General features: G+C 37.7%; 1 protein-coding gene across 2 annotated transcripts in view; it reads left to right on the top strand.

Moving 5' to 3' along the window:
- Window positions 1-13,856, top strand: part of FREM2 (FRAS1 related extracellular matrix 2) — a 145,658-nt gene that overhangs the window by 118,512 nt on the left and 13,290 nt on the right. Inside the window, exons 15-18 of one of the 2 annotated variants that reach the window (XM_007193672.2) lie at window positions 252-383; window positions 3,423-3,754; window positions 11,769-11,961; window positions 13,401-13,505. In XM_007193672.2, the coding sequence (XP_007193734.2) occupies window positions 252-383; window positions 3,423-3,754; window positions 11,769-11,961; window positions 13,401-13,505 (762 nt within the window). Of the gene's footprint in view, window positions 1-251; window positions 384-3,422; window positions 3,755-8,090; window positions 8,125-11,768; window positions 11,962-13,400; window positions 13,506-13,856 lie in introns of those variants that run through there. The other variant, XM_057532751.1, reaches the window with a different exon arrangement.

Raw genomic sequence — 13,856 nt, 5'->3', positions numbered from 1 at the left:
TGAATAATATTTATTGTTTCTCAAACTTTATAAAATACCCCAAATGTTAAGAAGAAGCCATTGAAGTGTCTGCTGGGATTACTTCTCCCATCATGGTCTTTTCCTTCCTCATAATATCAACTCTCAGCAGTGCCTTAGCTCACAGAGAATTTTAAAGTACACAGAAAAATAATAGTGCCTATTTAAAAATATATACTTTAAGTGTTGTCTGTTATCTTCTTTTAGCATAAATGTCTTCATTTTGCCTTGAGGTCTTTGTCAGCCCCGGGTGCCAGGGATAGTGGGAGCAGAGCCCTTCTCAGCTAAATTGCGCTACACGGGTCCCGAGGACCCCGAGTACACAAATCTCATCAAGCTCACTGTCACCATGCCCCACACAGACGGTAGGTGACTCGGGTAAGCAAATCCATGGAGGTGGTTTGGGCTTCTCCTTACCTGCTTTATTTTACTGAATACAGGCAGACCTCATTTTATTGCACTTCACAGATACTGCGTTTTTTAAAACTTGAAGGTTGGTGGCAACCCTGCTTCCAGCAAGTCTATCGGCGCCATTTTTCCAACACCACCTGCTCACTTCATGTCTCTGTGTCACATTTTGGTCATTCTCTCAATATTTCAAACCCTCCACCAGCAAAAAGATTAAGACTCCCTCAGAGGATAGTTAGCATTTTTTAGCAACAAAGTATTTTTTAATGAAGGTGTGTACATTGCTTTTTAGACATATGTTATTGCACACTTTATAGACTATAGCATAGTTTGTTTTTAATTTTTTTATCGCAGTAGAGTTGACTTACAATGTTGTGTTAGTTTCAGGTGTACAGAAAAGTGAATCAGTTCTACATATGTATATATTTTCCATTCTTTTTCAGATTCTTCCCCATATAGGTTATTACAGAAAACTAAGTAGAGTTCCCTGCGCTATACAGTAGGTCCTTGTTAGTTATCTATTTTATACATAGTAGTGTGTATATGTCAATCCCAGCCCAATCTCCTAGTTATCACTTCCTCCCACATATCCCCTTTGGTAACCATAAATGTGATTTCGAGATCTGTGAGTCTGATTCTGTTTTGTAAATAAGTTCATTCGTATCATTTTTTTTAATCAGATTCCAAACATAAGTGATATTTGTCTTTGTCTGACTTACTTCACTTAGTATGGTAATCTCTAGGTCCATCCAAAGTTTCTGCAAATGGCATTATTTCATTCCTTTTTATGGCTGAGTAATATTCTGTTGTATATATGTACCACATCTTCTTTATCCTAGTAAATTTTAACATAACTTTTATACACACTGGGAAACAAAAAATTCACGTGACTCACTTGATTTCGATATTTGCTTCATTGCGTTGGACTGGAGCCAAACCTGCAATATCTCTGAGGTCTGCCTGTACTCTGAATAACCAAGCATACAAAAAATGCTCAATTTGCAACTTAAGCTTCAAGTCCTGCTTCTTTTGAGTGTTTCTGCTTTCTTTCTGCCCAATTTTTTTTTCAAGTCTGACAATTCCGGCATTCTTTAAAATTAGATACATTTCACACATGTCGCAACACGATGAAACAAAGCTTCGTTAGTGTGCTTGCTCTCTTTTATGAAGTGGCACAGTGTGCCTTCAAAACTCTTGCGCTTGGACTTGGACAGTAAAGCAATTTGGAATCTCAATCCCTGCCTTCAACACCTATTTGCTTTTTCATATCTGGAGTCTCATAAATCTTTCCCAGTATTTATTGCAACAACTAAGACATTTCCTAGGCGTTAAAATAAGGTTAAAAAAATGCAATTAACAATGTTAAATTTTGTGTCCATTTTCTCTGGATAGGGAAGTGTGGCCAGAATTTCTGAGTCAGTAACTTTATCCACATTTTATGAACATTTCCTCGGGTACGGAAGACATTTTCAAGTTCTATTCCTCTTAATTTGCTTTATTCCTGAAGTATATTAATGTTAATTTTATTACTTAGTATGTTAGTTATATTTTAAGTACCTAAAGGAGAGGAAGCATTAGGCAATATTAGGAACTACAAGGTAGAATTTACCTGCCTTATGGAAAGGACATAATTCTGCTTTGTCTGCTCATTACAAACCCAAGTTTATGCCGGTGGGCATAGGAGGACAGGAATCTGCACCTCCTTACTTTACAGTGTAGTGTTGGGTCCATGTTTGACCACCCTACCTTTAGGCCCATATGGGAGGTGTGATTCAGATGTGCAGAGGCAGAAGGGACCATCAGGGAAGGGCAGACCTATAATAGTTCTTCCTAATAGAAAGATTGGTCCCTCGTGCTTCTCCTAGAGCTTGACTTAGCATTTTCTGAAACATTTGATAGCCGTAGCTCTGCAGAAGCTGACCAGTTCTTTTGCGGGGCCAGAGAATCTAAGAGGGAGAAGTGGAAAAGGTGCCAAGAGAAGACCTCTTTCACAGTCCTTTTTGCTGCATTGCTTATGCCAGAGCTCAACCAACTGTGTCCCATGGACTGGATCTAGCCTGCTATCTGTTTCTGTATGGTCTGCAAGCTAAACATGGTTTCCACATTTTTTAATGTTTGGAAGAAACCAAACATTATTCTTCTTCTTTGAAAGTAGCATGTTTCATGACACATGAAAATTATATAAAATTCTAATCCATTGGCCGTGATAAAGTCTTCTTGCACACAGTTATGTGAATTCCTTTACAAATCATCTATGGCAGCTCTGGCTCTGCAATGGCAGCTTTGAGCAGTTGCAACAGAGACCTTGTGGCCCACAAATCCTAAAATATTTACAATTTGGCTCTTTACAGAAGAAGTTTGCCAACTCTTAGCCTATACCGTATAGTGGTAGTTTTCAAACTTTTTGGTCTGAGGACACCCTCAAAATTATTTATGACCACAAAGACCTTTTGTTTTGTGGGTTATAGCTATAAATATTTACTGGATTTAAAACTGAGGAATTGTTAAATACGTATTTATTCATTAATTTTAAAATAAGAATAAATCTATTACGTGCTAACATGAAAAACATACTTTTAAGAAAAAGAACTACAATTTATAAAGCAAAACAAAAGAGTGGCATAGTTTCACATTTTTGAAAATATCTTTAGTGTCTGGCTTAATAAAAGACAGCTGGATTCTTATGTCTGCTTCTGCATTCAATCTATTGCAATATATGATTTATTTTAGCCTCTGAAAAACTCCACCGTACACTACTGAGAAAATAAGCGTGGAAAAGTCAAATAATACCTTAGAGTCGTGAAAATAGCTTTAATGTTATAGATCTCCTGAAATATTCTTGGGATCCTCCGGGGTCCTAAGATACCACTTCTATAATCACTGCTCTGCAGTATTTTATAACACTTGCCTTCTCAAGAGATAAAGAGATTATAAAGTGTTGAAAGCCCTTTGCTGTTGGTAAAAATGGTAACAGTGATTGCAAAAATTATTCGTAGGCATGCTCCCTGTGATCTCCACCAAGGAACTCTCCAACTTTGAGCTCACGCTCAGCCCTGATGGCACGCGAGTTGGAAACCACAAATGCTCCAACCTCCTGGATTATACCGAAGTGAAGACCCACCACGGCTTCTTGACCGATGCTACCAAAAATCCAGAAATAATTGGAGAGACGTATCCTTACCAGTACAGCCCATCTATCAGGGGTTCCAATACCTTACGCTTCTACCGAAATCTGAACCTGGAAGCCTGCTTGTGGGAGTTTGTTAGCTACTATGACATGTCAGAGCTGCTCGCGGACTGCGGAGGCACCATTGGAACCGACGGACAGGTATGGATTTTTAACACCTGAGCTTTGGTCACTGGACAAACCAGTTGCTTTTGTTCAGTTACGTAGACTTGGAATAAATCTCATCTCCAGTCTTCCATCTTGGTGATGTAGGTTATTAGGCACAAGAAAGAGCGGGTAATTGGCATGAGTGGTATGGAAATCTATGTCTATTTCCAGAGCAATGTGTCAAAATCTACGTATTTTTTAGCAATGGGTCAGTAACATTATCTTTGTATTGAAAGGACACCATATAGTTATGCTGTAAGCTCCAAATCTACTCTGATATTAGAAAACTCCAAATACGAATTTGTCTTCGAAGTATACATCTTCATTTCTTGTGTTATGTACAGATGTCTATGATGCATCATGAACCATCTCAAATGAGGGTCCTCAGGGTCAGTCTAGTTTTTCTCCCTCCTTACTCTCTTTCTTCTTTCCCCGCCTTCTATCTTTCTCTCCTTCTACTCCCATTTCTCCTCCTTTTTCTTTCTAGTTTTCTCCCCATTTCCTCCCTATCTGGTTCATTTCTCCATCACTAACATAGTCAAAAGTATTTTCATTTAAAGTTTACTGTTATTTCTACTCTACAATTACTGATTTCTCTTCATACTACACAGGCAGACATTTACACATAAAATACACAAACACACACACACACACACACACACACACAATCCCCCCCCCCATCACCACCATCATCATTGTTGTTAAAATGATGGTGAAGCAAGGTCTCCATTAGCAGTTATAATAGAGAATCTAAAATATGTAGGGTATAGCTTAGATTTGTGATGAGTATTTGAATTAAAAGCCATGCTTTGTCCAACTGGACCAAAACAAAGAGCTTATTTACGTAGGCTTATACATTAAGACGTTGAATGGTACCCAGAAGATGTCTTGTCTTTCAAGATTTAGCTGAGGTGAGGCTGGATTTTTTTTTTTTTTCTGTGCTATATTCCTGTGATGTTAAACTATAAAGCAAGTAGTAACAAGAGAAAAGTAGACAGTAACTATCAGTTTAATTCCAGAGCAAAGCTGTGAATCTTGACCCATTCTGCTGGTGTTGATGTCTAATGGCCACATATTATGTCTGGGAACTGTTGGGCTCCAAGGTAGTGAGACTTTTATCTCTATCTCCTCTAAAAGCAACAAAATATCCAGAAACTTGCATGAATTACTAAAAATCCCAAGCAAAAACACCAACAGGAAGACAGTGTAGAACAGTGGAAAGAGGCTGCATATTGGAATCAAGCAAATGTGGACTTATATTTGGCTCTGACATTCTCTAGCTACGTCTTCTTGGGCAGGTTACTTAAACCCTCATAAGTGTTACCTCTTCAAGTCCCTCTTTCCCACCCTGTCTTTGCCACCTGGAAGAAATGTGAAAGAAAAAAGGTCCTATTCCCAGAATGAAGACTCATATTAACACATCTACTTCAGCCTCTTCCTTTATAGGTCAAATATCTCCATTCCTTTGACCGTTCCTCCCAGAGCCTGTTTTCAATCCATTATTAAATCATTCCTGTTTTCTTTCTGGATGCTCTTCTCTCAGGATCTTGCTGAAGTCACAGGCTCTATTGGTGTAAGCAAAATGGGACATAGTAATAGGATTATATTGTAGTTCTGGGTCTTCTTTGTTAAAAAGCACTTCATACCATGAAGCTTCTCTGTGGGTCTCGTCTAGTCTGTGGTCACTTTTTAGCCTCAAGAGTGTTTTCTATCTTCTCTGCAAATGGCAGTAATTTTCTGTCTTTCATACGTGCAACCCAGACAGGCTTCCCTAGTGAAAACCCTGCACTTATCCTACTTAAGCCTATATCTGCCCACTTTTCTGGTGTATCAAGGGCATTTTGAATGCAAATCCGCCTCTCCAGCCAATCCTCACTATAAAATGCTCAGCTAAATTAATTTTACTTCGTTGGAGTTTTAAAATCACTGTTCCTCTATTTAATTAAGTTCAGGGTTTTTTTTTTCCCCATTACAACTGCTAACTAGAGAAGTTATTACCCTGCTTCCGTAGTTGAGCTATCGACCGTTCCACTCCACTAGGTGAAAACTGGCAACTGCCGGGTTCAGTGAAGTTTTACCTGCCTGAACGCTTTGTGTTACTTTCTACTTAGGGAGGAGAGAGTGCAATGTAAGAATTATTGAGCCATCCGGTTCTCAACTGGCTTGTGTTACCTTGAGGAGTAAGGTGGCCAGCTGGTTGTATGAGTTTCTTCTGAAAGGATTTTTCTGCTATTGCATTGTTGAAAATAAATGTAGTAACATAAGCATGATGATCAACATAATAGAGGTGACCAGATTCAGTGTAAATCATTGAAATTTCAGGTTCTTGTGACAAAATTCTTAAAGCCTCAGTGTAAATGGAATTGCAATTCCATCTAATAAAGCGTGTTGCTCACTCTTAGAGTGAAGCTCAGAGATGGCCATCTCGTTTTCCCCCACTTTCTTGGGTTTGAACTTCTACTTCTCTAGTTATTGAGATATTCTCCTATATCCTCACCTCCCCTGACACATACATTATTTAAATGTAGGTGAGGGAGAAGAAAATACATATTAAAGTAAAGGAAATATAACTCTTTGAGATATTTTCTTAATTTTCCTCACAAGTTTTAGGTTCTAGAGAAGAGAAAATATCTAATAATATTACTACTACTACTAATAGTAATAGCTAACATTTATTTAATATTTACTATATGCCTGTCATCGTGTGTAAGTACTTTACATATTTCCACTAATTCTGTCCTCACAACAACACTGAGACAAATATGAGTTTTGTCTCCATTTTTGGAGATGCTGAAGCAAAGAGAATTCAAATAACGTGTCCCAATTCAATTCGTTTGTAAGCCTGTGCTCTTAACCACATCATGATACTTATCTGGACATTTAATTGAGTGAATTAAATGTCATTTAATTGGGTGAATGTGAGGAATGGTTATGGTCACGGTTGAAATTGCAAGAAAGGCAAATAAACTTTTTCCTCTGTTCTTTGTACAAGAACAGAAATAACCCCAGGTCTATTTGTCCTCTGCCAATTCCATACCGCCCTGGCCAAGCAGCTAATAGATGTGTCTTTCCCTCTTCTGGTCCTTTTCTAGACTTGCCACCTTAGATCAAGGTAATCACTATGCAAACAGATTTTACTAACTGGTAATTGCTTCTGCCAGGAACAACATGATGACAAACCGATTTTTATCTTTAGTGTTCTTAGTAGCTAAAGCTACTGCCTGGAAATATTGCCAGGTCCCTGCATTTTATTTTGTGATGAAAAAGAGGTTTCCAACACACTCTTAAAGATTTCTGCCTTCTCTAACCTCCCATATTCAAATTATTTCACTTATAACAGAGAGCTACCAAACTGAAGGGATCACCTGAAATATCCAAGATAGTTATCTGTTAACAGCAGATAAATGAAGTTAATAAATGAAGTTTTATTAAGTTTTATGCAGTTTGACTACAACTAGCTTTAGCTGATATTAAGACCAGTTCTGCTTTTTCCATCTTGTTCGTTGCCCATTCATTCATTAAAGAAATAATCAATGAACACCTACTCTGTGCCAGGGACCAAATGGGTACCCGGTGAGGACACCAGACGCAGACCTTAAACTCCTTCCAAGTCGAGTTACAGGAGTCGAATACTTGCTCTTATAAAAGTTAACAATTTTACTTGCCAAGAAAAAGAAACTTGGAATTTCTCTAATGATATTCACCACTAAAATCCCTCCTAATAGATAGTTTCTAAAATGTAAAAACAGATATAGCAGGAAAAGAAAAATAGAGATAAATAAAATAAATTATTCTACTCCACCTTTTTGTGTGACCTGTGTTTTATAAATAAAATTTTAAATTGGGTACACAATGAAAAACAGTTGTGATGCAAAATAGTTATTAATGTTAAACTAAGTTTTTAAACTATTGGATATTTTTGGTGATTTTTCTCTTGAAAACAACTTCCCTTAAAACTAAAGAACTTCAGTTCATTTCACCTTTCATCAGCCTGACTATTGATGTTAAAAAGTCAGAATCTTAACTCTCATCTTGTTAGGTAAACAGCAACTGATAACATCATTCAAGGACCATGACTAAGTTACAGAAATTCAATTCCAATCATATGAAATTGTAATTTACTCATGAGAAGACATAGCATGATTTTGGGAAAGTATACATATTTTTTCTTAGTTCCTTGGTTAGTGGAATAATTTTCCTTTTTTAAAAAAAACTATGTGTTTGATTTAGAAACATAGACCTTTGGGGCTAGAGTATACTTTAGAAGTCATCTCTTTCCATTCCATTATTTTCTACTTAGTACATTAATTTACTCTTTTTTTTTTTTAAGATGTAAGCCACTCTAAATCATTCTGCAAGAAATGGCAAGAAGAATCCAAAATGTATAACTTTCATGAAGTATGTTGCTTCCTATTTTGTCAAATTTATCAATTAATATTTTTAATGGTGTAGGTTTTTTGGTTAATGAAAATAAAGATATTACCATGGAAAGCTGGGAAACTAAAAAAGTATAAAAAAGAATTCACTCATTATCCCGCTGTCACTGTACACAGACATATTTTCTAGTCTCTTTTCAATATACATACACATTTTTAATAGTAACAGCATAATATTATCCATACCATTTTGTATACTGCTTTTTCTTAATAGGTTTTTAATATGATGTTTTTAAATTTATTTATTTATTTATTTTATTTATTTATTTTTGGCTGCTTTGGCTATTCCTTGCTGCGTGCATGCTTTCTCTAGTTGTGGCGAGCGGGAGCTACTCTTCGTTGCGGTGCGTGGGCTTCTCATTGCAGTGGCTTCTCTTGCTGTGGAGCATGGGCTCTAGGCACGCGGGCGTCCGTAGTTGTGGCTCGCGGGCTCTAGAGTGCAGGCTCAGTAGTTGTGGCGCACGGGCTTCGTTGCTCCGCGGCGTGTGGGAACTTCCCGGACGAGGGCTTGAACCCTTGTCCCCTGCATTGGCAGGCAGTTTCTTAACCACTGCACCACCAGGGAAGCCCAAATTGCAAGTAGTTTTAATTCTTCACTTATTTTGGACTTGTAGCTGAAGCTATTCAATTTACATATTATCTTATAGATACTTAAAAATTCTTAAAGAAGTAAGCAATATAGGTATGTAACTAATAAAAACTAATCCAGATTTACTTCTACCATCTGACACAGATCAGCAGACTTTCTCTTGTCCCTTCAACAGGCAATATCTCCCCAAATATAAACCTGCTGCCCATCATTAGTCACTTACTAGTAGTGGTAGAAATTTATGTCAGTATGGTACCTTTCACAGGTCATTTGCACTTTGCACTTTCCCTTTAAATATGGAATTTAAACTATTGTTTGCCTTTGTTGAAGAAACAAATCAGTAAGGACGTGTAAATTCACTCATGATGTCACAGTTTCTTTAAGAGCAGCATACCAGATTTAACATACATTTCTTTCAGTATAAACAAATAACTTTTAAAAGTCCTGTGGAATAGGCTGAAAGAAAATTAAGGGTTCATTAAGATGGCATCTAAAGCAGGGGTCCCCCACCCCCCGGGCCGCGGACCGGTACCATTAAGAACCGGACCACACAGCAGGAGGTGAGCGGCGGGGCGAGCGAGCAAAGCTTCATCTGCTTCTCCCCATCGCTCCCCATCGCTCCCCATCGCTCGCATTACCGCCGGAACCATCCCCCCTCGCCCCCCTCCTTCCGAGGAAAAACTGTCTTCCACGAAACCGGTCCGTGGTGCCAAAAAGGTTGGGGACCGCTGTAGAGGTTAGATTGATTGCACTGTGTTCTTCAGTTTTACAGGAACGAACAGGTAAGTGACCTGGGTGACCTACCTAGTCCCATTTGGGCTCCAATTCCTTTAGACAGAGATTCTAAGCAGACAAAAAGACCTGGCTGTGGTGAACAAGAAAATGCAGTAAGATGCCGATTCCATGTCCAGAAATGATCAAACTCTAGGTTACCGGGAGAATCAAATGAAATCAAGTAAGAATTAGTCAGGGAGCCAAGTAACTTGTTCCTAGGATGTGAATGTTAATAGTTCTCTCCAAAATAGCACACTCAGTAACACCTGATGGATAGAATGTCATGTTGGCAAAATTATTTTTAGCACCTAGAAAGTTTAATTGGAAATCCATGTCTACAGCCTATTTTTTAATGAGTGTTTATTAAAATCACAGGATGAAATAGTCATCTTAATTACCAGTGGCATATGGATTGACAATTACTCTCCGTTACACTGTCAGGGTGTTAAAATTGCACTTCAAGATCAATTTCTCAATGACTGCAGGAATAGCTACCCTTAGAAACTGCTATCTCAAAGGACTTCAATGCAAAGGCACCTCTCCTGCTGGCCACGTTAGGAGATAATGAGGAGTGTTAGCTACTACACAGCTGAGAATCAAATAATTTGCTTGGTGGATGGTTTTCTTTCGATATATTTTTGTTGGTGATTCAGGTTGTCATTTTGTGATTTGAGTTTACTTTTAACCCCATGACAAAATGATAAATAAGAGCTATCATGTTTTAAATTATTCAGTAACTCACATGTATGATTCCTGTTGCCACCTCAGGGTGGAAGGAGAAATAGACCTATCAGAAAACCTGACTCAAACTTGTAAGCGGTATGATCTGACCTAAGCCCGTTTCCTCTTGTGTAAAAGAAGATAGTTGTATTTTCCCTGCTATTCTGCAGAGCTATTCTGAGAATTAAGGATGATAACCTTTGTTAGGTGATCTTAAGACCGCCCTCAGCTTTGTTTGGAATATGATAAAGTGTGAAAGAGTAGAAAAAGCATGGGCCAAAGGCTGGGGTCTATTATTGGCAGGGCTACTCCAGAAGGAAGTGAGAAATTTCTGTGGGAAATTTGCTTTATTTCTTTGAGTCTTAACTTTCCTCTCTCTCGCTTTCTGTCCTTCATCTCTCTATCCATTCATTCAATCATCCACACATACATATAAATATAACTATGGGGAAGAATGAAAATATTGAGTAGCTTTATTTGTGAACCTAACACGATGTCCGAAAAGTGGTAGATGCTCAATAAATAATTATTAGTTTATCCTCCATGACCCCAATCCACCTGCAAAATACAAAAGAAGAAAGTATAAATTGTAAGAAGACACGTCAACTAATTATTTTTGAGCCGTCTTAAATATTACATGTAATCTTAAATGTTACATGTCACTACTAAATATGTTTGCTTCCAGGTCTTTCCTGCTTTATTTCCTCTTCCTCTATATAATAATTTAAAAATAACTTACGGCACTGTTATTCATAATAGGCAAAAGCTGGAAATAACCCAAATGTTCATCAACTGATGAATAGATAAATAAAATGTGGTATATGCGTACAGTGGGATGCTATTCAGTGATAAAAGTATTGAAACATGCTGCACTATGGATGAACCTTGAGAACATTATGCTAAGTGAAGGAAGCCTGTCACAAAAGACCGTATGTTGTGTGATTCCATTTATATAAAATGTTCAGAATAGGCAAATGCCTAGAGACAGAAAGTAGGCTAGTGATTGCCAGGGACTGAGGAGGGAGAATGGAATAAGGGGATGACTGCTAATGGATATGGAATTTCTCTTGGAAGTGATGAAAATGTCCTAAAAGTGATTGCGGTGAAAGTTGCACAACTCCCTGAATATATTAAACAGCATTGATTTGTCCGCTTGAAATAGGTGAGTTACATGGTATATGAACTATATCTTAATAAAGCTGCTACAAAAAAAAAGCACTGTTTTAGTATGCTCAAAATAATGTACTTTAGCTTAAAGATTTCTGCTGCCTCTCCTTTGCTGCAAAGGAAAGTAGTAGAGTGACAACTATTTAATTGCTCCAAAATTAAGTGAAGGAGACAGTAGTGTTATAAATGCTGTCATTTCCTTTTCTCAGTGATTAACTCAAAACCTTTAGATAAGTGAAAGGAGAAAATGGCTTGCACAAAATTAAGCTGGTTTAATCAGCAACACTGAATCGTGTTGATAGATATAATTTTATTGTTTTAGGTCCTAAACCTAGTGCAGTCCTATGTGACTCTTCGAGTCCCTCTGTATGTTTCCTACGTGTTCCATTCCCCCGTTGGGGTGGGAGGCTGGCAGCATTTTGACTTGAAGTCGGAGCTTCGTCTAACTTTCGTGTATGACACTGCCATCTTGTGGACCGATGGAATTGTCAGCCCCCCAGAAGCTGAACTCCAAGGTGAGTTAACAGAGACTTGGAAAACTAGTTTTCTTACCTATTTGAATGACTTCAGAGAAATTTTTACTGCAGCTAAAAATAATAGAAGCACCTTTCAATGTATTTTATTTTTATAGTCAATATTTTAAAATAATTTCATTTCTGTCATGGAAAAACTTCTTTAACTAAATTATATCAATGCATCAAATTTTACATAATACGTGACTGTTAAATATAATGTCCATTAAAGGTGATTAATCATTCATGTGTTACGCAACACAATCTCTCTCTCTCTAGATTTTAGAAAATGGATAGGGAAAGTTCCAACTGAAAGTAAGGAATAAACCCAAGAGAAAAAGTTACACATTTTTGTTTCTGAAAATGGGAGATACATTTTAAAGCCCAGTATAAATTGTGTCCTGGATTCCAGTTCTGGGTGTATAGCAAACTAACTGTGTGATCTCAAACATATTGCTTGACCTTTGGCAGTCAATTTCTTATGAAAGATAGACTAGACTTCTAATATTCTTTCAGTTTTAAAATTCTATTATTCTATAATACTTTAGCCACTACAATTTAGGCCCCAAAATCATCTGCATAACTTTGTTTCAGTCTTGATGTCAGAATCATAATTCAAAGTCCACAAGCATGAAGCTAATTAATCCATTAGTAGAATTAGTGCTGTTTCTTTTCAGGCACGTACTGCTGTTCAGGTTCCATGCATGTCTAACCATCATTACTTCTTATGAGCCAGAGGGAAAATACTGTTGATAGGCCATCTCAAAGTGTGTTGTCTTAAACAGATTAAAATTACCTTAAAGCTATGTGAAAGGTAATATGATCACCCTAAATAATCATTCTAGATCATTTCAAATGTTTTAATTCCATATATTGCCTTAGGAAATGTATATTAAGTGAATCTTAATGCAGATCCATCTCTTGGTTCTCAGCTTTACATAAGGATCTCATGTTTCCTTCTTCTATCTGTAGCCAACTTTGGTCAACTCGCTAAATTTCTTGGGAAAGTTTTGGAGTTTTCATTAAGCCTATAACATTTGGAATTACTCTGGAGAGCACAAACCTGTTTCCACCTACATGTCCAAATCTTCAAAATTTGACCAGCTCATCCTGTCTCTCAATTTACAGCTTAATTTCTATAGACTAAAGCTTTAAGGAATATCTTGGCCTATTGTAATCACTCTGTATATTTCATATGGACCTCACTCATGTGACCTAATTCTATTCTGCCTGCCTTCTAGACAGCTTTTCCTGTTAGAAAACAAAACAAAACAAAACAAGAATATTTCTGCCCCTCTGATCACTCAGAATTTTTCTGGTAATACCCTTTGGCTAGAATGCTTAAAGATGAGAGGAACCTGAATTTGGTTTTGGAAGAAACCCCAGACATTAGGAGTCCTTGGTCACCAACATTCCCACTCTTGTGTCCCATCCCATCATAGGTTCTCTCTACCCAACTAGCATGCGCATCGGTGAAGAGGGGCGTTTGGTTGTGAACTTCAAGACAGAGGCTCAATTCCATGGCTTGTTTGTGCTGTCACATCCTGGTAAGCCCCATTACCCTTAAAGAGCCGCTCCCCACACAACAAGGATATAGTTGTTCCATATTTGCACATGTTTCAGCATGCTTCCTTATGAGCTTTGAAGCCCTTAATTTCAACAAATCATGTAGGTACAAATATCTACATGAGGGCTTGATCATTGCTCAGCTACGTCTTATAAGCTACAAAATCATCACTGTAGAATTTTAGAGAAAATACCAAATGGTTAAAGTAAATTTAAAAGAAAAGTCTACTTGGAGTTCCCTGGTGGCCTAGTGGTTAGGATTCCGCGCTTTCACTGCCATGACCTGGGTTCAGTCCCTGGTCGGGCAACTCAGATCCTGCAAGCCGCGCAGC

This window comes from Balaenoptera acutorostrata, chromosome 18 (genome assembly GCF_949987535.1).
Source record: "Balaenoptera acutorostrata chromosome 18, mBalAcu1.1, whole genome shotgun sequence".
NCBI classification, from domain to species: domain Eukaryota; kingdom Metazoa; phylum Chordata; class Mammalia; order Artiodactyla; family Balaenopteridae; genus Balaenoptera; species Balaenoptera acutorostrata.
Note: the sequence above shows the minus strand (reverse complement) of the source record. Positions and strands in the feature narration are given on the sequence as shown.